This window comes from Hemitrygon akajei, chromosome 24, assembly GCF_048418815.1.
Source record: "Hemitrygon akajei chromosome 24, sHemAka1.3, whole genome shotgun sequence".
Classification (NCBI taxonomy): domain Eukaryota; kingdom Metazoa; phylum Chordata; class Chondrichthyes; order Myliobatiformes; family Dasyatidae; genus Hemitrygon; species Hemitrygon akajei.
Window position 1 is genome coordinate 38,057,321 of NC_133147.1, and position 24,136 is coordinate 38,081,456.

At 59.1% G+C, this 24,136-nt stretch overlaps 1 protein-coding gene across 2 annotated transcripts in view; it reads right to left on the reverse strand.

Annotated features, from left to right (window-relative positions):
• The window catches only part of lig1 (ligase I, DNA, ATP-dependent), a 60,557-nt gene that overhangs the window by 14,858 nt on the left and 21,563 nt on the right, over positions 1 to 24,136 (reverse strand). For both annotated transcript variants that reach the window (XM_073028672.1, XM_073028670.1), the window contains exons 10-12: positions 22,933 to 23,105; positions 22,511 to 22,677; positions 21,470 to 21,546 (exon numbers count right to left, since the gene is read on the reverse strand). In XM_073028672.1, the coding sequence (XP_072884773.1) occupies positions 21,470 to 21,546; positions 22,511 to 22,677; positions 22,933 to 23,105 (417 nt within the window). The remainder of the gene's footprint in view (positions 1 to 21,469; positions 21,547 to 22,510; positions 22,678 to 22,932; positions 23,106 to 24,136) is intronic.

Genomic DNA, 24,136 nt, shown 5'->3' on the forward strand with positions numbered 1-24,136 from the left:
TAATGGGGACGGGTGTAGTGCTGTACGGGGCTGGGGGTGAGGAGTGGTTTAATGGGGACGGGTGTAGTGCTGTACGGGGCTGGGGGTGTAGAGTGGTTTAATGGGGACGGGTGTAGTGCTGTACGGGGCTGGGGGTGTAGAGTGGTTTAATGGGGACGGGTGTAGTGCTGTACGGGGCTGGGGGTGTAGAGTGGTTTAATGGGGACGGGTGTAGTGCTGTACGGGGCTGGGGGTGTAGAGTGGTTTAATGGGGACGGGTGAGTGTGTTGTACGGGGCTGGGGGTGTAGACCGGTTTAATGGGGACGGGTGTAGTGCTGTACGGGGCTGGGGGTGTAGAGTGGTTTAATGGGGACGGGTGTAGTGCTGTACGGGACTGGGGGTGTAGAGTGGTTTAATGGGGACGGGTGAGTGTAGTGTACGGGACTGGGGGTGTAGAGTGGTTTAATGGGGACAGGTGAGTGTAGTGTACGGGACTGGGGGTGCAGAGTGGTTTAATGGGGACGGGTGAGTGTAGTGTACGGGACTGGGGGTGTAGAGTGGTTTAATGGGGACAGGTGAGTGTAGTGTACGGGGCTGGGGGTGCAGAGTGGTTTAATGGGGACGGGTGAGTGTAGTGTACGGGGCTGGGGGTGCAGAGTGGTTTAATGGGGACGGGTGAGTGTAGTGTACGGGGCTGGGGGTGTAGAGAGGTTTAATGGGGACAGGTGAGTGTAGTGTACGGGGCTGGGGGTGCAGAGTGGTTTAATGGGGACAGGTGAGTGTAGTGTACGGGGCTGGGGGTGCAGAGTGGTTTAATGGGGACGGGTGAGTGTAGTGTACGGGACTGGGGGTGTAGAGTGGTTTAATGGGGACAGGTGAGTGTAGTGTACGGGGCTGGGGGTGCAGAGTGGTTTAATGGGGACGGGTGAGTGTAGTGTACGGGGCTGGGGGTGTAGAGAGGTTTAATGGGGACGGGTGTAGTGCTGTACGGGGCTGGGGGTGAGGAGTGGTTTAATGGGGACGGGTGTAGTGCTGTACGGGGCTGGGGGTGTAGAGTGGTTTAATGGGGACAGGTGAGTGTAGTGTACGGGGCTGGGGGTGCAGAGTGGTTTAATGGGGACGGGTGAGTGTAGTGTACGGGGCTGGGGGTGTAGAGTGGTTTAATGGGGACAGGTGAGTGTAGTGTACGGGGCTGGGGGTGTAGAGTGGTTTAATGGGGACGGGTGAGTGTGCTGTACGGGGCTGGGGGTGAGGAGTGGTTTAATGGGGACGGGTGTAGTGCTGTACGGGGCTGGGGGTGTAGAGTGGTTTAATGGGGACGGGTGTAGTGCTGTACGGGTCTGGGGGTGTAGAGTGGTTTAATGGGGACGGGTGTAGTGCTGTACGGGGCTGGGGGTGTAGAGTGGTTTAATGGGGACGGGTGTAGTGCTGTACGGGGCTGGGGGTGTAGAGTGGTTTAATGGGGACGGGTGTAGTGCTGTACGGGGCTGGGGGTGTAGAGTGGTTTAATGGGGACGGGTGTAGTGCTGTACGGGGCTGGGGGTGTAGAGTGGTTTAATGGGGACGGGTGTAGTGCTGTACGGGGCTGGGGGTGTAGACCGGTTTAATGGGGATAGGTGTAGTGCTGTACGGGACTGGGGGTGTAGACCGGTTTAATGGGGACGGGTGTAGTGCTGTACGGGACTGGGGGTGTAGAGTGGTTTAATGAGGACGGGTGTAGTGCTGTACGGGCTGGGGGTATAGAGTGGTTTAATGGGGACAGGTGAGTGTAGTGTACGGGGCTGGGGGTGTAGAGTGGTTTAATGGGGACGGGTGAGTGTGTTGTACGGGGCTGGGGGTGTAGAGTGGTTTAATGGGGACAGGTGAGTGTAGTGTACGGGGCTGGGGGTGTAGAGTGGTTTAATGGGGACAGGTGAGTGTAGTGTACGGGGCTGGGGGTGTAGAGTGGTTTAATGGGGACAGGTGAGTGTAGTGTACGGGGCTGGGGGTGTAGAGTGGTTTAATGGGGACAGGTGAGTGTAGTGTACGGGGCTGGGGGTGTAGAGTGGTTTAATGGGGACGGGTGTAGTGCTGTACGGGGCTGGGGGTGTAGAGTGGTTTAATGGGGACGGGTGTAGTGCTGTACGGGTTGGGGGTGTAGAGTGGTTTAATGGGGACAGGTGAGTGTAGTGTACGGGGCTGGGGGTGTAGAGTGGTTTAATGGGGACGGGTGTAGTGCTGTACGGGACTGGGGGTGTAGACCGGTTTAATGGGGACGGGTGTAGTGCTGTACGGGCTGGGGGTGTAGAGTGGTTTAATGGGGATAGGTGTAGTGCTGTATGGGGCTGGGGGTGTAGAGTGGTTTAATGGGGACGGGTGAGTGTGTTGTACGGGGCTGGGGGTGTAGAGTGGTTTAATGGGGACGGGTGTAGTGCTGTACGGGACTGGGGGTGTAGACCGGTTTAATGGGGACGGGTGTAGTGCTGTACGGGACTGGGGGTGTAGACCGGTTTAATGGGGACGGGTGTAGTGCTGTATGGGCTGGGGGTGTAGAGTGGTTTAATGGGGATAGGTGTAGTGCTGTATGGCGCTGGGGGTGTAGAGTGGTTTAATGGGGACGGGTGAGTGTGTTGTACGGGGCTGGGGGTGTAGAGTGGTTTAATGGGGACGGGTGTAGTGCTGTACGGGGCTGGGGGTGTAGAGTGGTTTAATGGGGACGGGTGAGTGTGTTGTACGGGGCTGGGGGTGTAGAGTGGTTTAATGGGGACGGGTGTAGTGCTGTACGGGACTGGGGGTGTAGACCGGTTTAATGGGGACGGGTGTAGTGCTGTACGGGACTGGGGGTGTAGAGTGGTTTAATGAGGACGGGTGTAGTGCTGTACGGGCTGGGGGTATAGAGTGGTTTAATGGGGACAGGTGAGTGTAGTGTACGGGGCTGGGGGTGTAGAGTGGTTTAATGGGGACGGGTGAGTGTGTTGTACGGGGCTGGGGGTGTAGAGTGGTTTAATGGGGACAGGTGAGTGTAGTGTACGGGGCTGGGGGTGTAGAGTGGTTTAATGGGGACAGGTGAGTGTAGTGTACGGGGCTGGGGGTGTAGAGTGGTTTAATGGGGACAGGTGAGTGTAGTGTACGGGGCTGGGGGTGTAGAGTGGTTTAATGGGGACAGGTGAGTGTAGTGTACGGGGCTGGGGGTGTAGAGTGGTTTAATGGGGACGGGTGTAGTGCTGTACGGGGCTGGGGGTGTAGAGTGGTTTAATGGGGACGGGTGTAGTGCTGTACGGGTTGGGGGTGTAGAGTGGTTTAATGGGGACAGGTGAGTGTAGTGTACGGGGCTGGGGGTGTAGAGTGGTTTAATGGGGACGGGTGTAGTGCTGTACGGGACTGGGGGTGTAGACCGGTTTAATGGGGACGGGTGTAGTGCTGTACGGGCTGGGGGTGTAGAGTGGTTTAATGGGGATAGGTGTAGTGCTGTATGGGGCTGGGGGTGTAGAGTGGTTTAATGGGGACGGGTGAGTGTGTTGTACGGGGCTGGGGGTGTAGAGTGGTTTAATGGGGACGGGTGTAGTGCTGTACGGGACTGGGGGTGTAGACCGGTTTAATGGGGACGGGTGTAGTGCTGTACGGGACTGGGGGTGTAGACCGGTTTAATGGGGACGGGTGTAGTGCTGTATGGGCTGGGGGTGTAGAGTGGTTTAATGGGGATAGGTGTAGTGCTGTATGGCGCTGGGGGTGTAGAGTGGTTTAATGGGGACGGGTGAGTGTGTTGTACGGGGCTGGGGGTGTAGAGTGGTTTAATGGGGACGGGTGTAGTGCTGTACGGGGCTGGGGGTGTAGAGTGGTTTAATGGGGACGGGTGAGTGTGCTGTACGGGGCTGGGGGTGTAGAGTGGTTTAATGGGGACGGGTGTAGTGCTGTACGGGGCTGGGGGTGTAGAGTGGTTTAATGGGGACGGGTGAGTGTGTTGTACGGGGCTGGGGGTGTTGAGTGGTTTAATGGGGACGGGTGTAGTGCTGTACGGGGCTGGGGGTGTAGAGTGGTTTAATGGGGACGGGTGAGTGTGTTGTACGGGGCTGGGGGTGTAGAGTGGTTTAATGGGGACGGGTGTAGTGCTGTACGGGACTGGGGGTGTAGACCGGTTTAATGGGGACGGGTGTAGTGCTGTACGGGACTGGGGGTGTAGAGAGGTTTAATGGGGACGGGTGAGTGTGCTGTACGGGGCTGGGGGTGTAGAGTGGTTTAATGGGGACGGGTGAGTGTGCTGTACGGGGCTGGGGGTGTAGAGTGGTTTAATGGGGACGGGTGAGTGTGCTGTACGGGACTGGGGGTGTAGAGTGGTTTAATGGGGACGGGTGAGTGTGCTGTACGGGACTGGGGGTGTAGAGTGGTTTAATGGGGACGGGTGTAGTGCTGTACGGGGCTGGGGGTGAGGAGTGGTTTAATGGGGACGGGTGTAGTGCTGTACGGGGCTGGGGGTGTAGACCGGTTTAATGGGGACGGGTGAGTGTGCTGTACGGGGCTGGGGGTGTAGAGTGGTTTAATGGGGACGGGTGAGTGTACTGTACGGGGCTGGGGGTGCAGAGTGGTTTAATGGGGACGGGTGTAGTGCTGTATGGGTCTGGGGGTGTAGAGTGGTTTAATGGGGACGGGTGAGTGTAGTGTACGGGGCTGGGGGTGCAGAGTGGTTTAATGGGGACGGGTGAGTGTAGTGTACGGGGCTGGGGGTGCAGAGTGGTTTAATGGGGACAGGTGAGTGTGCTGTACGGGACTGGGGGTGCAGAGTGGTTTAATGGGGACGGGTGAGTGTAGTGTACGGGGCTGGGGGTGCAGAGTGGTTTAATGGGGACGGGTGAGTGTAGTGTACGGGGCTGGGGGTGCAGAGTGGTTTAATGGGGACAGGTGAGTGTGCTGTACGGGACTGGGGGTGCAGAGTGGTTTAATGGGGACGGGTGAGTGTAGTGTACGGGGCTGGGGGTGCAGAGTGGTTTAATGGGGACAGGTGAGTGTAGTGTACGGGGCTGGGGGTGCAGAGTGGTTTAATGGGGACGGGTGAGTGTAGTGTACGGGGCTGGGGGTGTAGAGTGGTTTAATGGGGACAGGTGAGTGTAGTGTACGGGGCTGGGGGTGCAGAGAGGTTTAATGGGGACGGGTGAGTGTAGTGTACGGGGCTGGGGGTGCAGAGTGGTTTAATGGGGACAGGTGAGTGTAGTGTACGGGGCTGGGGGTGTAGAGTGGTTTAATGGGGACGGGTGTAGTGCTGTACGGGGCTGGGGGTGTAGAGTGGTTTAATGGGGACGGGTGTAGTGCTGTACGGGGCTGGGGGTGAGGAGTGGTTTAATGGGGACGGGTGTAGTGCTGTACGGGGCTGGGGGTGTAGACCGGTTTAATGGGGACGGGTGAGTGTGCTGTACGGGGCTGGGGGTGAGGAGTGGTTTAATGGGGACGGGTGTAGTGCTGTACGGGGCTGGGGGTGTAGAGTGGTTTAATGGGGACGGGTGTACTGCTGTACGGGACTGGGGGTGTAGAGAGGTTTAATGGGGACGGGTGAGTGTACTGTACGGGGCTGGGGGTGTAGAGTGGTTTAATGGGGACGGGTGTAGTGCTGTACGGGGCTGGGGGTGTAGAGTGGTTTAATGGGGACGGGTGTAGTGCTGTACGGAGCTGGGGGTGAGGAGTGGTTTAATGGGGACGGGTGTAGTGCTGTACGGGGCTGGGGGTGTAGACCGGTTTAATGGGGACGGGTGAGTGTGCTGTACGGGGCTGGGGGTGTAGAGTGGTTTAATGGGGACGGGTGTAGTGCTGTACGGGGCTGGGGGTGAGGAGTGGTTTAATGGGGACGGGTGTAGTGCTGTACGGGGCTGGGGGTGTAGACCGGTTTAATGGGGACCGGTGAGTGTAGTGTACGGGGCTGGGGGTGCAGAGTGGTTTAATGGGGACGGGTGTAGTGCTGTACGGGCTGGGGGTGTAGAGTGGTTTAATGGGGATAGGTGTAGTGCTGTATGGGGCTGGGGGTGCAGAGAGGTTTAATGGGGACGGGTGAGTGTAGTGTACGGGGCTGGGGGTGTAGAGTGGTTTAATGGGGACAGGTGAGTGTAGTGTACGGGGCTGGGGGTGCAGAGAGGTTTAATGGGGACGGGTGAGTGTAGTGTACGGGGCTGGGGGTGTAGAGTGGTTTAATGGGGACAGGTGAGTGTAGTGTACGGGGCTGGGGGTGTAGAGTGGTTTAATGGGGACGGGTGAGTGTGCTGTACGGGGCTGGGGGTGAGGAGTGGTTTAATGGGGACGGGTGTAGTGCTGTACGGGGCTGGGGGTGTAGAGTGGTTTAATGGGGACGGGTGTAGTGCTGTACGGGTCTGGGGGTGTAGAGTGGTTTAATGGGGACGGGTGTAGTGCTGTACGGGGCTGGGGGTGTAGAGTGGTTTAATGGGGACGGGTGTAGTGCTGTACGGGGCTGGGGGTGTAGAGTGGTTTAATGGGGACGGGTGTAGTGCTGTACGGGGCTGGGGGTGTAGAGTGGTTTAATGGGGACGGGTGTAGTGCTGTACGGGGCTGGGGGTGTAGAGTGGTTTAATGGGGACGGGTGTAGTGCTGTACGGGGCTGGGGGTGTAGACCGGTTTAATGGGGATAGGTGTAGTGCTGTACGGGACTGGGGGTGTAGACCGGTTTAATGGGGACGGGTGTAGTGCTGTACGGGACTGGGGGTGTAGAGTGGTTTAATGAGGACGGGTGTAGTGCTGTACGGGCTGGGGGTATAGAGTGGTTTAATGGGGACAGGTGAGTGTAGTGTACGGGGCTGGGGGTGTAGAGTGGTTTAATGGGGACGGGTGAGTGTGTTGTACGGGGCTGGGGGTGTAGAGTGGTTTAATGGGGACAGGTGAGTGTAGTGTACGGGGCTGGGGGTGTAGAGTGGTTTAATGGGGACAGGTGAGTGTAGTGTACGGGGCTGGGGGTGTAGAGTGGTTTAATGGGGACAGGTGAGTGTAGTGTACGGGGCTGGGGGTGTAGAGTGGTTTAATGGGGACAGGTGAGTGTAGTGTACGGGGCTGGGGGTGTAGAGTGGTTTAATGGGGACGGGTGTAGTGCTGTACGGGGCTGGGGGTGTAGAGTGGTTTAATGGGGACGGGTGTAGTGCTGTACGGGTTGGGGGTGTAGAGTGGTTTAATGGGGACAGGTGAGTGTAGTGTACGGGGCTGGGGGTGTAGAGTGGTTTAATGGGGACGGGTGTAGTGCTGTACGGGACTGGGGGTGTAGACCGGTTTAATGGGGACGGGTGTAGTGCTGTACGGGCTGGGGGTGTAGAGTGGTTTAATGGGGATAGGTGTAGTGCTGTATGGGGCTGGGGGTGTAGAGTGGTTTAATGGGGACGGGTGAGTGTGTTGTACGGGGCTGGGGGTGTAGAGTGGTTTAATGGGGACGGGTGTAGTGCTGTACGGGACTGGGGGTGTAGACCGGTTTAATGGGGACGGGTGTAGTGCTGTACGGGACTGGGGGTGTAGACCGGTTTAATGGGGACGGGTGTAGTGCTGTATGGGCTGGGGGTGTAGAGTGGTTTAATGGGGATAGGTGTAGTGCTGTATGGCGCTGGGGGTGTAGAGTGGTTTAATGGGGACGGGTGAGTGTGTTGTACGGGGCTGGGGGTGTAGAGTGGTTTAATGGGGACGGGTGTAGTGCTGTACGGGGCTGGGGGTGTAGAGTGGTTTAATGGGGACGGGTGAGTGTGTTGTACGGGGCTGGGGGTGTAGAGTGGTTTAATGGGGACGGGTGTAGTGCTGTACGGGACTGGGGGTGTAGACCGGTTTAATGGGGACGGGTGTAGTGCTGTACGGGACTGGGGGTGTAGAGTGGTTTAATGAGGACGGGTGTAGTGCTGTACGGGCTGGGGGTATAGAGTGGTTTAATGGGGACAGGTGAGTGTAGTGTACGGGGCTGGGGGTGTAGAGTGGTTTAATGGGGACGGGTGAGTGTGTTGTACGGGGCTGGGGGTGTAGAGTGGTTTAATGGGGACAGGTGAGTGTAGTGTACGGGGCTGGGGGTGTAGAGTGGTTTAATGGGGACAGGTGAGTGTAGTGTACGGGGCTGGGGGTGTAGAGTGGTTTAATGGGGACAGGTGAGTGTAGTGTACGGGGCTGGGGGTGTAGAGTGGTTTAATGGGGACAGGTGAGTGTAGTGTACGGGGCTGGGGGTGTAGAGTGGTTTAATGGGGACGGGTGTAGTGCTGTACGGGGCTGGGGGTGTAGAGTGGTTTAATGGGGACGGGTGTAGTGCTGTACGGGTTGGGGGTGTAGAGTGGTTTAATGGGGACAGGTGAGTGTAGTGTACGGGGCTGGGGGTGTAGAGTGGTTTAATGGGGACGGGTGTAGTGCTGTACGGGACTGGGGGTGTAGACCGGTTTAATGGGGACGGGTGTAGTGCTGTACGGGCTGGGGGTGTAGAGTGGTTTAATGGGGATAGGTGTAGTGCTGTATGGGGCTGGGGGTGTAGAGTGGTTTAATGGGGACGGGTGAGTGTGTTGTACGGGGCTGGGGGTGTAGAGTGGTTTAATGGGGACGGGTGTAGTGCTGTACGGGACTGGGGGTGTAGACCGGTTTAATGGGGACGGGTGTAGTGCTGTACGGGACTGGGGGTGTAGACCGGTTTAATGGGGACGGGTGTAGTGCTGTATGGGCTGGGGGTGTAGAGTGGTTTAATGGGGATAGGTGTAGTGCTGTATGGCGCTGGGGGTGTAGAGTGGTTTAATGGGGACGGGTGAGTGTGTTGTACGGGGCTGGGGGTGTAGAGTGGTTTAATGGGGACGGGTGTAGTGCTGTACGGGGCTGGGGGTGTAGAGTGGTTTAATGGGGACGGGTGAGTGTGCTGTACGGGGCTGGGGGTGTAGAGTGGTTTAATGGGGACGGGTGTAGTGCTGTACGGGGCTGGGGGTGTAGAGTGGTTTAATGGGGACGGGTGAGTGTGTTGTACGGGGCTGGGGGTGTTGAGTGGTTTAATGGGGACGGGTGTAGTGCTGTACGGGGCTGGGGGTGTAGAGTGGTTTAATGGGGACGGGTGAGTGTGTTGTACGGGGCTGGGGGTGTAGAGTGGTTTAATGGGGACGGGTGTAGTGCTGTACGGGACTGGGGGTGTAGACCGGTTTAATGGGGACGGGTGTAGTGCTGTACGGGACTGGGGGTGTAGAGAGGTTTAATGGGGACGGGTGAGTGTGCTGTACGGGGCTGGGGGTGTAGAGTGGTTTAATGGGGACGGGTGAGTGTGCTGTACGGGGCTGGGGGTGTAGAGTGGTTTAATGGGGACGGGTGAGTGTGCTGTACGGGACTGGGGGTGTAGAGTGGTTTAATGGGGACGGGTGAGTGTGCTGTACGGGACTGGGGGTGTAGAGTGGTTTAATGGGGACGGGTGTAGTGCTGTACGGGGCTGGGGGTGAGGAGTGGTTTAATGGGGACGGGTGTAGTGCTGTACGGGGCTGGGGGTGTAGACCGGTTTAATGGGGACGGGTGAGTGTGCTGTACGGGGCTGGGGGTGTAGAGTGGTTTAATGGGGACGGGTGAGTGTACTGTACGGGGCTGGGGGTGCAGAGTGGTTTAATGGGGACGGGTGTAGTGCTGTATGGGTCTGGGGGTGTAGAGTGGTTTAATGGGGACGGGTGAGTGTAGTGTACGGGGCTGGGGGTGCAGAGTGGTTTAATGGGGACGGGTGAGTGTAGTGTACGGGGCTGGGGGTGCAGAGTGGTTTAATGGGGACAGGTGAGTGTGCTGTACGGGACTGGGGGTGCAGAGTGGTTTAATGGGGACGGGTGAGTGTAGTGTACGGGGCTGGGGGTGCAGAGTGGTTTAATGGGGACGGGTGAGTGTAGTGTACGGGGCTGGGGGTGCAGAGTGGTTTAATGGGGACAGGTGAGTGTGCTGTACGGGACTGGGGGTGCAGAGTGGTTTAATGGGGACGGGTGAGTGTAGTGTACGGGGCTGGGGGTGCAGAGTGGTTTAATGGGGACAGGTGAGTGTAGTGTACGGGGCTGGGGGTGCAGAGTGGTTTAATGGGGACGGGTGAGTGTAGTGTACGGGGCTGGGGGTGTAGAGTGGTTTAATGGGGACAGGTGAGTGTAGTGTACGGGGCTGGGGGTGCAGAGAGGTTTAATGGGGACGGGTGAGTGTAGTGTACGGGGCTGGGGGTGCAGAGTGGTTTAATGGGGACAGGTGAGTGTAGTGTACGGGGCTGGGGGTGTAGAGTGGTTTAATGGGGACGGGTGTAGTGCTGTACGGGGCTGGGGGTGTAGAGTGGTTTAATGGGGACGGGTGTAGTGCTGTACGGGGCTGGGGGTGAGGAGTGGTTTAATGGGGACGGGTGTAGTGCTGTACGGGGCTGGGGGTGTAGACCGGTTTAATGGGGACGGGTGAGTGTGCTGTACGGGGCTGGGGGTGAGGAGTGGTTTAATGGGGACGGGTGTAGTGCTGTACGGGGCTGGGGGTGTAGAGTGGTTTAATGGGGACGGGTGTACTGCTGTACGGGACTGGGGGTGTAGAGAGGTTTAATGGGGACGGGTGAGTGTACTGTACGGGGCTGGGGGTGTAGAGTGGTTTAATGGGGACGGGTGTAGTGCTGTACGGGGCTGGGGGTGTAGAGTGGTTTAATGGGGACGGGTGTAGTGCTGTACGGAGCTGGGGGTGAGGAGTGGTTTAATGGGGACGGGTGTAGTGCTGTACGGGGCTGGGGGTGTAGACCGGTTTAATGGGGACGGGTGAGTGTGCTGTACGGGGCTGGGGGTGTAGAGTGGTTTAATGGGGACGGGTGTAGTGCTGTACGGGGCTGGGGGTGAGGAGTGGTTTAATGGGGACGGGTGTAGTGCTGTACGGGGCTGGGGGTGTAGACCGGTTTAATGGGGACCGGTGAGTGTAGTGTACGGGGCTGGGGGTGCAGAGTGGTTTAATGGGGACGGGTGTAGTGCTGTACGGGCTGGGGGTGTAGAGTGGTTTAATGGGGATAGGTGTAGTGCTGTATGGGGCTGGGGGTGCAGAGAGGTTTAATGGGGACGGGTGAGTGTAGTGTACGGGGCTGGGGGTGTAGAGTGGTTTAATGGGGACAGGTGAGTGTAGTGTACGGGGCTGGGGGTGCAGAGAGGTTTAATGGGGACGGGTGAGTGTAGTGTACGGGGCTGGGGGTGCAGAGTGGTTTAATGGGGACGGGTGTAGTGTGCTGTACGGGGCTGGGGGTGTAGAGAGGTTTAATGGGGACGGGTGAGTGTAGTGTACGGGGCTGGGGGTGCAGAGTGGTTTAATGGGGACGGGTGAGTGTGCTGTACGGGGCTGGGGGTGTAGAGAGGTTTAATGGGGACGGGTGTAGTGCTGTATGGGGCTGGGGGTGTAGAGTGGTTTAATGGGGACGGGTGTAGTGTGCTGTACAGGGCTGGGGGTGTAGAGTGGTTTAATGGGGACAGGTGAGTGTAGTGTACGGGGCTGGGGGTGTAGAGTGGTTTAATGGGGACGGGTGTAGTGCTGTACGGGGCTGGGGGTGTAGAGTGGTTTAATGGGGACGGGTGTAGTGCTGTACGGGGCTGGGGGTGAGGAGTGGTTTAATGGGGACGGGTGTAGTGCTGTACGGGGCTGGGGGTGCAGACCGGTTTAATGGGGACGGGTGAGTGTGCTGTACGGGGCTGGGGGTGTAGAGTGGTTTAATGGGGACGGGTGAGTGTACTGTACGGGGCTGGGGGTGTAGAGTGGTTTAATGGGGACGGGTGAGTGTGCTGTACGGGGCTGGGGGTGTAGAGTGGTTTAATGGGGACAGGTGAGTGTGATGTACGGGACTGGGGGTGTAGACCGGTTTAATGGGGACGGGTGTAGTGCTGTACGGGCTGGGGGTGTAGAGTGGTTTAATGGGGACGGTTGAGTGTACTGTACGGGGCTGGGGGTGTAGAGTGGTTTAATGGGGACGGGTGTAGTGCTGTACGGGGCTGGGGGTGTAGAGTGGTTTAATGGGGACGGGTGTACTGCTGTACGGGACTGGGGGTGTAGAGTGGTTTAATGGGGACGGGTGTACTGCTATACGGGACTGGGGGTGTAGAGAGGTTTAATGGGGACGGGTGAGTGTGCTGTACGGGGCTGGGGGTGTAGAGTGGTTTAATGGGGACGGGTGAGTGTACTGTACGGGGCTGGGGGTGTAGAGTGGTTTAATGGGGACTGGTGTAGTGCTGTACGGGGCTGGGGGTGTAGAGTGGTTTGATGGGGACGGGTGTAGTGCTGTACGGGGCTGGGGGTGAGGAGTGGTTTAATGGGGACGGGTGTAGTGCTGTACGGGGCTGGGGGTGTAGACCGGTTTAATGGGGACGGGTGAGTGTGCTGTACGGGGCTGGGGGTGCAGAGTGGTTTAATGGGGACAGGTGAGTGTAGTGTACGGGGCTGGGGGTGCAGAGTGGTTTAATGGGGACGGGTGAGTGTGCTGTACGGGACTGGGGGTGCAGAGTGGTTTAATGGGGACGGGTGAGTGTAGTGTACGGGGCTGGGGGTGCAGAGTGGTTTAATGGGGACAGGTGAGTGTAGTGTACGGGGCTGGGGGTGCAGAGAGGTTTAATGGGGACGGGTGAGAGTAGTGTACGGGGCTGGGGGTGCAGAGTGGTTTAATGGGGACGGGTGAGTGTGCTGTACGGGGCTGGGGGTGTAGAGTGGTTTAATGGGGACGGGTGTAGTGCTGTACGGGGCTGGGGGTGAGGAATGGTTTAATGGGGACGGGTGTAGTGCTGTACGGGGCTGGGGGTGTAGACCGGTTTAATGGGGACAGGTGAGTGTAGTGTACGGGGCTGGGGGTGCAGAGTGGTTTAATGGGGACGGGTGTAGTGCTGTACGGGCTGGGGGTGTAGAGTGGTTTAATGGGGATAGGTGTAGTGCTGTATGGGGCTGGGGGTGCAGAGTGGTTTAATGGGGACGGGTGAGTGTAGTGTACGGGGCTGGGGGTGTAGAGTGGTTTAATGGGGACAGGTGAGTGTAGTGTACGGGGCTGGGGGTGCAGAGAGGTTTAATGGGGACGGGTGAGTGTAGTGTACGGGGCTGGGGGTGCAGAGTGGTTTAATGGGGACAGGTGAGTGTAGTGTACGGGGCTGGGGGTGTAGAGTGGTTTAATGGGGACGGGTGAGTGTAGTGTACGGGGCTGGGGGTGTAGAGTGGTTTAATGGGGACAGGTGAGTGTAGTGTACGGGGCTGGGGGTGCAGAGAGGTTTAATGGGGACGGGTGAGTGTAGTGTACGGGGCTGGGGGTGCAGAGTGGTTTAATGGGGACGGGTGTAGTGTGCTGTACAGGGCTGGGGGTGTAGAGTGGTTTAATGGGGACAGGTGAGTGTAGTGTACGGGGCTGGGGGTGTAGAGTGGTTTAATGGGGACGGGTGTAGTGCTGTACGGGGCTGGGGGTGTAGAGTGGTTTAATGGGGACGGGTGTAGTGCTGTACGGGGCTGGGGGTGAGGAGTGGTTTAATGGGGACGGGTGTAGTGCTGTACGGGGCTGGGGGTGCAGACCGGTTTAATGGGGACGGGTGAGTGTGCTGTACGGGGCTGGGGGTGTAGAGTGGTTTAATGGGGACGGGTGAGTGTACTGTACGGGGCTGGGGGTGTAGAGTGGTTTAATGGGGACGGGTGAGTGTGCTGTACGGGGCTGGGGGTGTAGAGTGGTTTAATGGGGACAGGTGAGTGTGATGTACGGGACTGGGGGTGTAGACCGGTTTAATGGGGACGGGTGTAGTGCTGTACGGGCTGGGGGTGTAGAGTGGTTTAATGGGGACGGTTGAGTGTACTGTACGGGGCTGGGGGTGTAGAGTGGTTTAATGGGGACGGGTGTAGTGCTGTACGGGGCTGGGGGTGTAGAGTGGTTTAATGGGGACGGGTGTACTGCTGTACGGGACTGGGGGTGTAGAGTGGTTTAATGGGGACGGGTGTACTGCTGTACGGGACTGGGGGTGTAGAGAGGTTTAATGGGGACGGGTGAGTGTGCTGTACGGGGCTGGGGGTGTAGAGTGGTTTAATGGGGACGGGTGAGTGTACTGTACGGGGCTGGGGGTGTAGAGTGGTTTAATGGGGACTGGTGTAGTGCTGTACGGGGCTGGGGGTGTAGAGTGGTTTAATGGGGACGGGTGTAGTGCTGTACGGGGCTGGGGGTGAGGAGTGGTTTAATGGGGACGGGTGTAGTGCTGTACGGGGCTGGGGGTGTAGACCGGTTTAATGGGGACGGGTGAGTGTGCTGTACGGGGCTGGGGGTGCGGAGTGGTTTAATGGGGACAGGTGAGTGTAGTGTACGGGGCTGGGGGTGCAGAGTGGTTTAATGGGGACGGGTGAGTGTGCTGTACGGGACTGGGGGTGCAGAGTGGTTTAATGGGGACGGGTGAGTGTAGTGTACGGGGCTGGGGGTGCAGAGTGGTTTAATGGGGGACAGGTGAGTGTAGTGTACGGGGCTGGGGGTGCAGAGAGGTTTAATGGGGACGGGTGAGAGTAGTGTACGGGGCTGGGGGTGCAGAGTGGTTTAATGGGGACAGGTGAGTGTAGTGTACGGGGCTGGGGGTGCAGAGTGGTTTAATGGGGACGGGTGAGTGTGCTGTACGGGACTGGGGGTGCAGAGTGGTTTAATGGGGACGGGTGAGTGTAGTGTACGGGGCTGGGGGTGCAGAGTGGTTTAATGGGGACGGGTGAGTGTACTGTACAGGGCTGGGGGTGCAGAGTGGTTTAATGGGGACGGGTGTAGTGCTGTATGGGGCTGGGGGTGAGGAGTGGTTTAATGGGGACGGGTGTAGTGCTGTACGGGACTGGGGGTGTAGACCGGTTTTAATGGGGACGGGTGTAGTGCTGTACGGGGCTGGGGGTGTAGAGTGGTTTAATGGGGACGGGTGTAGTGCTGTACGGGGCTGGGGGTGTAGAGTGGTTTAATGGGGACGGGTGTAGTGCTGTACGGGGCTGGGGGTGTAGAGTGGTTTAATGGGGACGGGTGAGTGTGATGTACGGGGCTGGGGGTGCAGAGTGGTTTAATGGGGACGGGTGTAGAGTGGTTTAATGGGGACGGGTGAGTGTGCTGTACGGGACTGGGGGTGTAGAGTGGTTTAATGGGGATAGGTGTAGTGCTGTACGGGACTGGGGGTGTAGACCGGTTTAATGGGGACGGGTGTAGTGCTGTACGGGGCTGGGGGTGTAGAGTGGTTTAATGGGGACGGGTGAGTGTGCTGTACGGGGCTGGGGGTGTAGAGTGGTTTAATGGGGACGGGTGAGTGTGCTGTACAGGACTGGGGTGCAGAGTGGTTTAATGGGGACGGGTGTAGTGCTGTACGGGGCTGGGGGTGTAGAGTGGTTTAATGGGGACGGGTGTAGTGCTGTACGGGGCTGGGGGTGTAGAGAGGTTTAATGGGGACGGGTGAGTGTGCTGTACAGGGCTGGGGGTATAGAGTGGTTTAATGGGGACGGGTGTAGTGCTGTACAGGGCTGGGGGTGCAGAGTGGTTTAATGGGGACGGGTGTAGTGCTGTATGGGGCTGGGGGTGTAGAGTGGTTTAATGGGGACAGGTGAGTGTAGTGTACGGGGCTGGGGGGTGTAGAGTGGTTTAATGGGGACGGGTGTAGTGCTGTACGGGGCTGGGGGTGTAGAGTGGTTTAATGGGGACGGTGTAGTGCTGTACGGGGCTGGGGGTGAGGAGTGGTTTAATGGGGACGGGTGTAGTGCTGTACGGGGCTGGGGGTGCAGACCGGTTTAATGGGGACGGGTGAGTGTGCTGTACGGGGCTGGGGGTGTAGAGTGGTTTAATGGGGACGGGTGAGTGTACTGTACGGGGCTGGGGGTGTAGAGTGGTTTAATGGGGACGGGTGAGTGTGCTGTACGGGGCTGGGGGTGTAGAGTGGTTTAATGGGGACGGGTGAGTGTGCTGTACGGGACTGGGGGGTGCAGAGTGGTTTAATGGGGACGGGTGAGTGTAGTGTACGGGGCTGGGGGTGCAGAGTGGTTTAATGGGGACGGGTGAGTGTACTGTACAGGGCTGGGGGTGCAGAGTGGTTTAATGGGGACGGGTGTAGTGCTGTATGGGGCTGGGGGTGAGGAGTGGTTTAATGGGGACGGGTGTAGTGCTGTACGGGACTGGGGGTGTAGACCGGTTTAATGGGGACGGGTGTAGTGCTGTACGGGGCTGGGGGTGTAGAGTGGTTTAATGGGGACGGGTGTAGTGCTGTACGGGGCTGGGGGTGTAGAGTGGTTTAATGGGGACGGGTGTAGTGCTGTACGGGGCTGGGGGTGTAGAGTGGTTTAATGGGGACGGGTGAGTGTGATGTACGGGGCTGGGGGTGCAGAGTGGTTTAATGGGGACGGGTGTAGAGTGGTTTAATGGGGACGGGTGAGTGTGCTGTACGGGACTGGGGGTGTAGAGTGGTTTAATGGGGATAGGTGTAGTGCTGTACGGGACTGGGGGTGTAGACCGGTTTAATGGGGACGGGTGTAGTGCTGTACGGGGCTGGGGGTGTAGAGTGGTTTAATGGGGACGGGTGAGTGTGCTGTACGGGGCTGGGGGTGTAGAGTGGTTTAATGGGGACGGGTGAGTGTGCTGTACAGGACTGGGGTGCAGAGTGGTTTAATGGGGACGGGTGTAGTGCTGTACGGGGCTGGGGGTGTAGAGTGGTTTAATGGGGACGGGTGTAGTGCTGTACGGGGCTGGGGGTGTAGAGAGGTTTAATGGGGACGGGTGAGTGTGCTGTACAGGGCTGGGGGTGTAGAGTGGTTTAATGGGGACGGGTGTAGTGCTGTACAGGGCTGGGGGTGCAGAGTGGTTTAATGGGGACGGGTGTAGTGCTGTATGGGGCTGGGGGTGTAGAGTGGTTTAATGGGGACAGGTGAGTGTAGTGCACGGGGCTGGGGGTGTAGAGTGGTTTAATGGGGACGGGTGTAGTGCTGTACGGGGCTGGGGGTGTAGAGTGGTTTAATGGGGACGGGTGTAGTGCTGTACGGGGCTGGGGGTGAGGAGTGGTTTAATGGGGACGGGTGTAGTGCTGTACGGGGCTGGGGGTGCAGACCGGTTTAATGGGGACGGGTGAGTGTGCTGTACGGGGCTGGGGGTGTAGAGTGGTTTAATGGGGACGGGTGAGTGTACTGTACGGGGCTGGGGGTGTAGAGTGGTTTAATGGGGACGGGTGAGTGTGCTGTACGGGGCTGGGGGTGTAGAGTGGTTTAATGGGGACAGGTGAGTGTGATGTACGGGACTGGGGGTGTAGACCGGTTTAATGGGGACGGGTGTAGTGCTGTACGGGCTGGGGGTGTAGAGTGGTTTAATGGGGACGGTTGAGTGTACTGTACGGGGCTGGGGGTGTAGAGTGGTTTAATGGGGACGGGTGTAGTGCTGTACGGGGCTGGGGGTGTAGAGTGGTTTAATGGGGACGGGTGTACTGCTGTACGGGACTGGGGGTGTAGAGTGGTTTAATGGGGACGGGTGTACTGCTGTACGGGACTGGGGGTGTAGAGAGGTTTAATGGGGACGGGTGAGTGTGCTGTACGGGGCTGGGGGTGTAGAGTGGTTTAATGGGGACGGGTGAGTGTACTGTACGGGGCTGGGGGTGTAGAGTGGTTTAATGGGGACTGGTGTAGTGCTGTACGGGGCTGGGGGTGTAGAGTGGTTTAATGGGGACGGGTGTAGTGCTGTACGGGGCTGGGGGTGAGGAGTGGTTTAATGGGGACGGGTGTAGTGCTGTACGGGGCTGGGGGTGTAGACCGGTTTAATGGGGACGGGTGAGTGTGCTGTACGGGGCTGGGGGTGCAGAGTGGTTTAATGGGGACAGGTGAGTGTACTGTACGGGGCTGGGGGTGTAGAGTGGTTTAATGGGGACGGGTGAGTGTGCTGTACGGGGCTGGGGGTGTAGAGTGGTTTAATGGGGACAGGTGAGTGTGATGTACGGGACTGGGGGTGTAGACCGGTTTAATGGGGACGGGTGTAGTGCTGTACGGGCTGGGGGTGTAGAGTGGTTTAATGGGGACGGTTGAGTGTACTGTACGGGGCTGGGGGTGTAGAGTGGTTTAATGGGGACGGGTGTAGTGCTGTACGGGGCTGGGGGTGTAGAGTGGTTTATGGGGACGGGTGTACTGCTGTACGGGACTGGGGGTGGTAGAGTGGTTTAATGGGGACGGGTGTACTGCTGTACGGGACTGGGGGTGTAGAGAGGTTTAATGGGGACGGGTGAGTGTGCTGTACGGGGCTGGGGTGTAGAGTGGTTTAATGGGGACGGGTGAGTGTACTGTACGGGGCTGGGGGTGTAGAGTGGTTTAATGGGGACTGGTGTAGTGCTGTACGGGGCTGGGGTGTAGAGTGGTTTAATGGGGACGGGTGTAGTGCTGTACGGGGCTGGGGGTGAGGAGTGGTTTAATGGGGACGGGTGTAGTGCTGTACGGGGCTGGGGGTGTAGACCGGTTTAATGGGGACGGGTGAGTGTGCTGTACGGGGCTGGGGGTGCAGAGTGGTTTAATGGGGACAGGTGAGTGTAGTGTACGGGGCTGGGGGTGCAGAGTGGTTTAATGGGGACGGGTGAGTGTGCTGTACGGGACTGGGGGTGCAGAGTGGTTTAATGGGGACGGGTGAGTGTAGTGTACGGGGCTGGGGGTGCAGAGTGGTTTAATGGGGACAGGTGAGTGTAGTGTACGGGGCTGGGGGTGCAGAGAGGTTTAATGGGGACGGTGAGAGTAGTGTACGGGGCTGGGGGTGCAGAGTGGTTTAATGGGGACAGGTGAGTGTAGTGTACGGGGCTGGGGGTGCAGAGTGGTTTAATGGGGACGGGTGAGTGTGCTGTACGGGACTGGGGGTGCAGAGTGGTTTAATGGGGACGGGTGAGTGTAGTGTACGGGGCTGGGGGTGCAGAGTGGTTTAATGGGGACGGGTGAGTGTACTGTACAGGGCTGGGGGTGCAGAGTGGTTTAATGGGGACGGGTGTAGTGCTGTATGGGGCTGGGGGTGAGGAGGTGGTTTAATGGGGACGGGGTGTAGTGCTGTACGGGACTGGGGGTGTAGACCGGTTTAATGGGGACGGGTGTAGTGCTGTACGGGGCTGGGGGTGTAGAGTGGTTTAATGGGGACGGGTGTAGTGCTGTACGGGGCTGGGGGTGTAGAGTGGTTTAATGGGGACGGGTGTAGTGCTGTACGGGGCTGGGGGTGTAGAGTGGTTTAATGGGGACGGGTGAGTGTGATGTACGGGGCTGGGGGTGCAGAGTGGTTTAATGGGGACGGGTGTAGAGTGGTTTAATGGGGACGGGTGAGTGTGCTGTACGGGACTGGGGGTGTAGAGTGGTTTAATGGGGATAGGTGTAGTGCTGTACGGGACTGGGGGTGTAGACCGGTTTAATGGGGAGGGGTGTAGTGCTGTACGGGGCTGGGGGTGTAGAGTGGTTTAATGGGGACGGGTGAGTGTGCTGTACGGGGCTGGGGGTGTAGAGTGGTTTAATGGGGACGGGTGAGTGTGCTGTACAGGACTGGGGTGCAGAGTGGTTTAATGGGGACGGGTGTAGTGCTGTACGGGGCTGGGGGTGTAGAGTGGTTTAATGGGGACGGGTGTAGTGCTGTACGGGGCTGGGGGTGTAGAGAGGTTTAATGGGGACGGGTGAGTGTGCTGTACAGGGCTGGGGGTGTAGAGTGGTTTAATGGGGACGGGTGTAGTGCTGTACAGGGCTGGGGGTGCAGAGTGGTTTAATGGGGACGGGTGAGAGTAGTGTACGGGGCTGGGGGTGCAGAGTGGTTTAATGGGGACAGGTGAGTGTAGTGTACGGGGCTGGGGGTGCAGAGTGGTTTAATGGGGACGGGTGAGTGTGCTGTACAGGACTGGGGTGCAGAGTGGTTTAATGGGGACGGGTGTAGTGCTGTACGGGGCTGGGGGTGTAGAGTGGTTTAATGGGGACGGGTGTAGTGCTGTACGGGGCTGGGGGTGTAGAGAGGTTTAATGGGGACGGGTGAGTGTGCTGTACAGGGCTGGGGGTGTAGAGTGGTTTAATGGGGACGGGTGTAGTGCTGTACGGGGCTGGGGGTGCAGAGAGGTTTAATGGGGACGGGTGAGAGTAGTGTACGGGGCTGGGGGTGCAGAGTGGTTTAATGGGGACAGGTGAGTGTAGTGTACGGGGCTGGGGGTGCAGAGTGGTTTAATGGGGGACGGGTGAGTGTGCTGTACGGGACTGGGGGTGCAGAGTGGTTTAATGGGGACGGGTGAGTGTAGTGTACGGGGCTGGGGGTGCAGAGTGGTTTAATGGGGACGGGTGAGTGTACTGTACAGGGCTGGGGGTGCAGAGTGGTTTAATGGGGACGGGTGTAGTGCTGTATGGGGCTGGGGGTGAGGAGTGGTTTAATGGGGACGGGTGTAGTGCTGTACGGGACTGGGGGTGTAGACCGGTTTAATGGGGACGGGTGTAGTGCTGTACGGGGCTGGGGGTGTAGAGTGGTTTAATGGGGACGGGTGTAGTGCTGTACGGGGCTGGGGGTGTAGAGTGGTTTAATGGGGACGGGTGTAGTGCTGTACGGGGCTGGGGGTGTAGAGTGGTTTAATGGGGACGGGTGAGTGTGATGTACGGGGCTGGGGGTGCAGAGTGGTTTAATGGGGACGGGTGTAGAGTGGTTTAATGGGGACGGGTGAGTGTGCTGTACGGGACTGGGGGTGTAGAGTGGTTTAATGGGGATAGGTGTAGTGCTGTACGGGACTGGGGGTGTAGACCGGTTTAATGGGGACGGGTGTAGTGCTGTACGGGGCTGGGGGTGTAGAGTGGTTTAATGGGGACGGGTGAGTGTGCTGTACGGGGCTGGGGGTGTAGAGTGGTTTAATGGGGACGGGTGAGTGTGCTGTACAGGACTGGGGTGCAGAGTGGTTTAATGGGGACGGGTGTAGTGCTGTACGGGGCTGGGGGTGTAGAGTGGTTTAATGGGGACGGGTGTAGTGCTGTACGGGGCTGGGGGTGTAGAGAGGTTTAATGGGGACGGGTGAGTGTGCTGTACAGGGCTGGGGGTGTAGAGTGGTTTAATGGGGACGGGTGTAGTGCTGTACAGGGCTGGGGGTGCAGAGTGGTTTAATGGGGACGGGTGTAGTGTTGTACAGGGCTGGGGGTGTAGACCGGTTTAATGGGGACGGGTGTAGTGCTGTACGGGGCTGGGGGTGTAGAGTGGTTTAATGGGGACGGGTGTAGTGCTGTACAGGGCTGGGGGTGTAGAGTGGTTTAATGGGGACGGGTGTAGTGCTGTACGGGACTGGGGGTGTAGAGTGGTTTAATGGGGACGGGTGTAGTGCTGTACGGGGCTGGGGGTGTAGAGTGGTTTAATGGGGACGGGTGTAGTGCTGTACGGGACTGGGGGTGTAGAGTGGTTTAATGGGGACGGGTGTAGTGCTGTACGGGGCTGGGGGTGCAGAGTGGTTTAATGGGGACAGGTGAGTGCGCTGTACGGGGCTGGGGGTGTAGAGTGGTTTAATGGGGACGGGTGTAGTGCTGTACAGGGCTGGGGGTGCAGAGTGGTTTAATGGGGACGGGTTCTGGCTGGGGAGAGCTGAGGGGTCTCTCTCTCTTTACCGGATCAAGTATCGAGCCTCCGAGTGACGACAGGCCACCAGCAAACCCTTGATCACTTCGATCTTCTTCTGCATTGACTGTGGAGCAAAAGGGGAGCAGGGTCACACACCATGTCCCAGACCAAAATACCCACCTCACCATCTCTCTCCCCTCCGCCTGTCCTCCCTCGACTTGCTGTCGCACCCTTCACACATCACATCCTCCCCATGTTCTGCATCCCCTCCCCTCACAAGACCTCTCCCTTCTCAGTCCGTCACTACACTCCGCAACCAGTATCCCCACATCCCCACTCATAACTGTGATACCCCATCCCTCCCGCTCTGACAGCACTGCCCCTCCTCCACTCACAGTGACCACCATCTCCCTCACACTCACAGCAGTGACTCCTATCTCCCCACTCACAGTAGTGAGCCCTATCACCCCGTCACTCACGGCAGTGCCCCCTGTCTCCCCCCACTCACGGCAGTGCCCCCCGTTTCCCCCCACTCACGACAGTGCCCCCCATCACCCCCCACTCACGGCAGTGCCCCCCGTTTCCCCCCACTCACGGCAGTGCCCCCCGTCACCCCCCACTCACGGCAGTGCCCCCTGTCTCCCCCCACTCACGGCAGTGCCCCCCCGTTTCCCCCCCACTCACGGCAGTGCCCCCCGTCACCCCCCACTCACGGCAGTGCCCCCCGTCTCCCCCCACTCACGGCAGTGCCCCCCGTTTCCCCCCACTCACGGCAGTGCCCCCCGTCACCCCCCCACTCACGGCAGTGCCCCCCGTCTCCCCCCACTCACGACAGTGCCCCCTTTCTCCCCCCACTCACGGCAGTGCCCCCCGTCTCCCCCCACTCACGGCAGTGCCCCCCATCACCCCACACTCACGGCAGTGACCCCCATCACCCACTACTCAGTGACCCCCCATCTCCCCCACACTCACGGCAGTGCCCCGTCTCCCCCCACTCACGGCAGTGCCCCCCGTCTCCCCCCACTCACGACAGTGCCCCCCCGTCTCCCCCCACTCACGACAGTGCCCCCCCAGCACCCCACACTCACGGCAGTGCCCCCCATATGGGCAATGTCCCTCAGCCGGCTGCAGACGGTGTGGATGGTGAGGGGTGCTGGGGTGAACATGGTTCTCTGGGTGCTACGGCTGCTCTCTGCCACCAGCCCCAGGTCTCCCTTCTCCTGCGCCTCCTGCTTCACCCGTTCCAGCTGGCGACCTGGGAGGCAAGAGAGGATCGGGTACACATGAGAGAGACGGATGCTGGGACGTCCTGGGGGAGAGGGAGGGGTGATTCCTGAGAGGGAAAAGGGGTGTGGGTATGGGAGGCAAGAGAGGATCGGGTACACAAGAGAGAGACGGATGCTGGGACGTCCTGGGGGAGAGGGAGGGGTGATTCCTGAGAGGGAAAAGGGGTGTGGGTATGGGAGGGAGGGAGGGACAGCTGGGTCAATCTGCCGCCCCTCAATCTCACCTGTGGCCTGGGCCACTGCTTTCATCAGGATGGTGTCTCCCACCCCCAGCTCCAGTCCCTCGTAGGCAGGTCCCAGCTGGTTCAGACACAGGTAGACACAGGAAAGCAGGTCGTCAGGGGTCAGTGCAATCACTGATCGCAGCAGGTTACTCAACATCTCGATGTTCTTCAGCCTGGGGGACCAAAGGGCTGAGATCAGGACCAGAAACACAGGGTAGTAAAGAAGGCCTGAGGCACGCTTGCCCTCACCAGCTGAGTTAAAGAAGCGGCACTGAAGCAATCAATTAACAATCCCTGTCAGTTCTCACAGGGAATTCCTCCCCAACTGCCGGGTGTCATGGGGAAATCTCCCTCTCTCACTGTGGGCGTCACGGGGAAATCCCCCTCTCCCACTGTCAGAGTCACAGAGAAATCCCCCTCTCCCACTGCCGGGCGTCACGTGGAAATCCCCCTCTCCCACTGCCGGGCGTCACGGGGAAATCCCCCTCTCCCACTGCCGGGCGTCACGGGGAAATCCCCCCTCACTGCCGGGCGTCACGTGGAATCCCCCCTCTCACTGCGGGCGTCACTGGGAAATCCCCCTCTCCCACTGCCGGGCGTCACGGGGAAATCCCCCTCTCCCACTGCCGGGCGTCACGGGGAAATCCCCCTCTCCCACTGCCGGGCGTCACTGGGAAATCCCCCTCTCCCACTCCTGGGCGTCACGGGGAAATCCCCCCTCTCACTGCCGGGTGTCACGGGGAATCCCCCCTCTCACTGCGGGCGTCACGGGGAAATCCCCCTCTCCCACTGTCAGAGTCACAGAGAAATCCCCCTCTCCCACTGCCGGGCGTCACGGGGAAATCCCCCTCTCCCACTGCCGGGCGTCACGGGGAAATCCCCCCTACTGCCAGGCGTCACGGGGAATCCCCCCTCTCACTGCGGGCGTCACGGGGAAATCCCCCTCTCCCACTGCCAGGCGTCACTGGGAAATCCCCCTCTCCCACTCCTGGGCGTCACGGGGAAATCCCCCTCTCCCACTGCTGGGAGTCACGGGGAAATCCCCCTCTCCCACTGCCGGGCGTCACGGGGAAATTCCCCTCTCTCACTGCCTGGCGTCACGGGGAAATCCCCCTCTCTACTGCCGGGCGTCACAGGGAAATCCCCCTCTCCCACTGCCGGGCGTCACGGGGAAATCCCCCTCTCCCACTGCCGGGCGTCACGG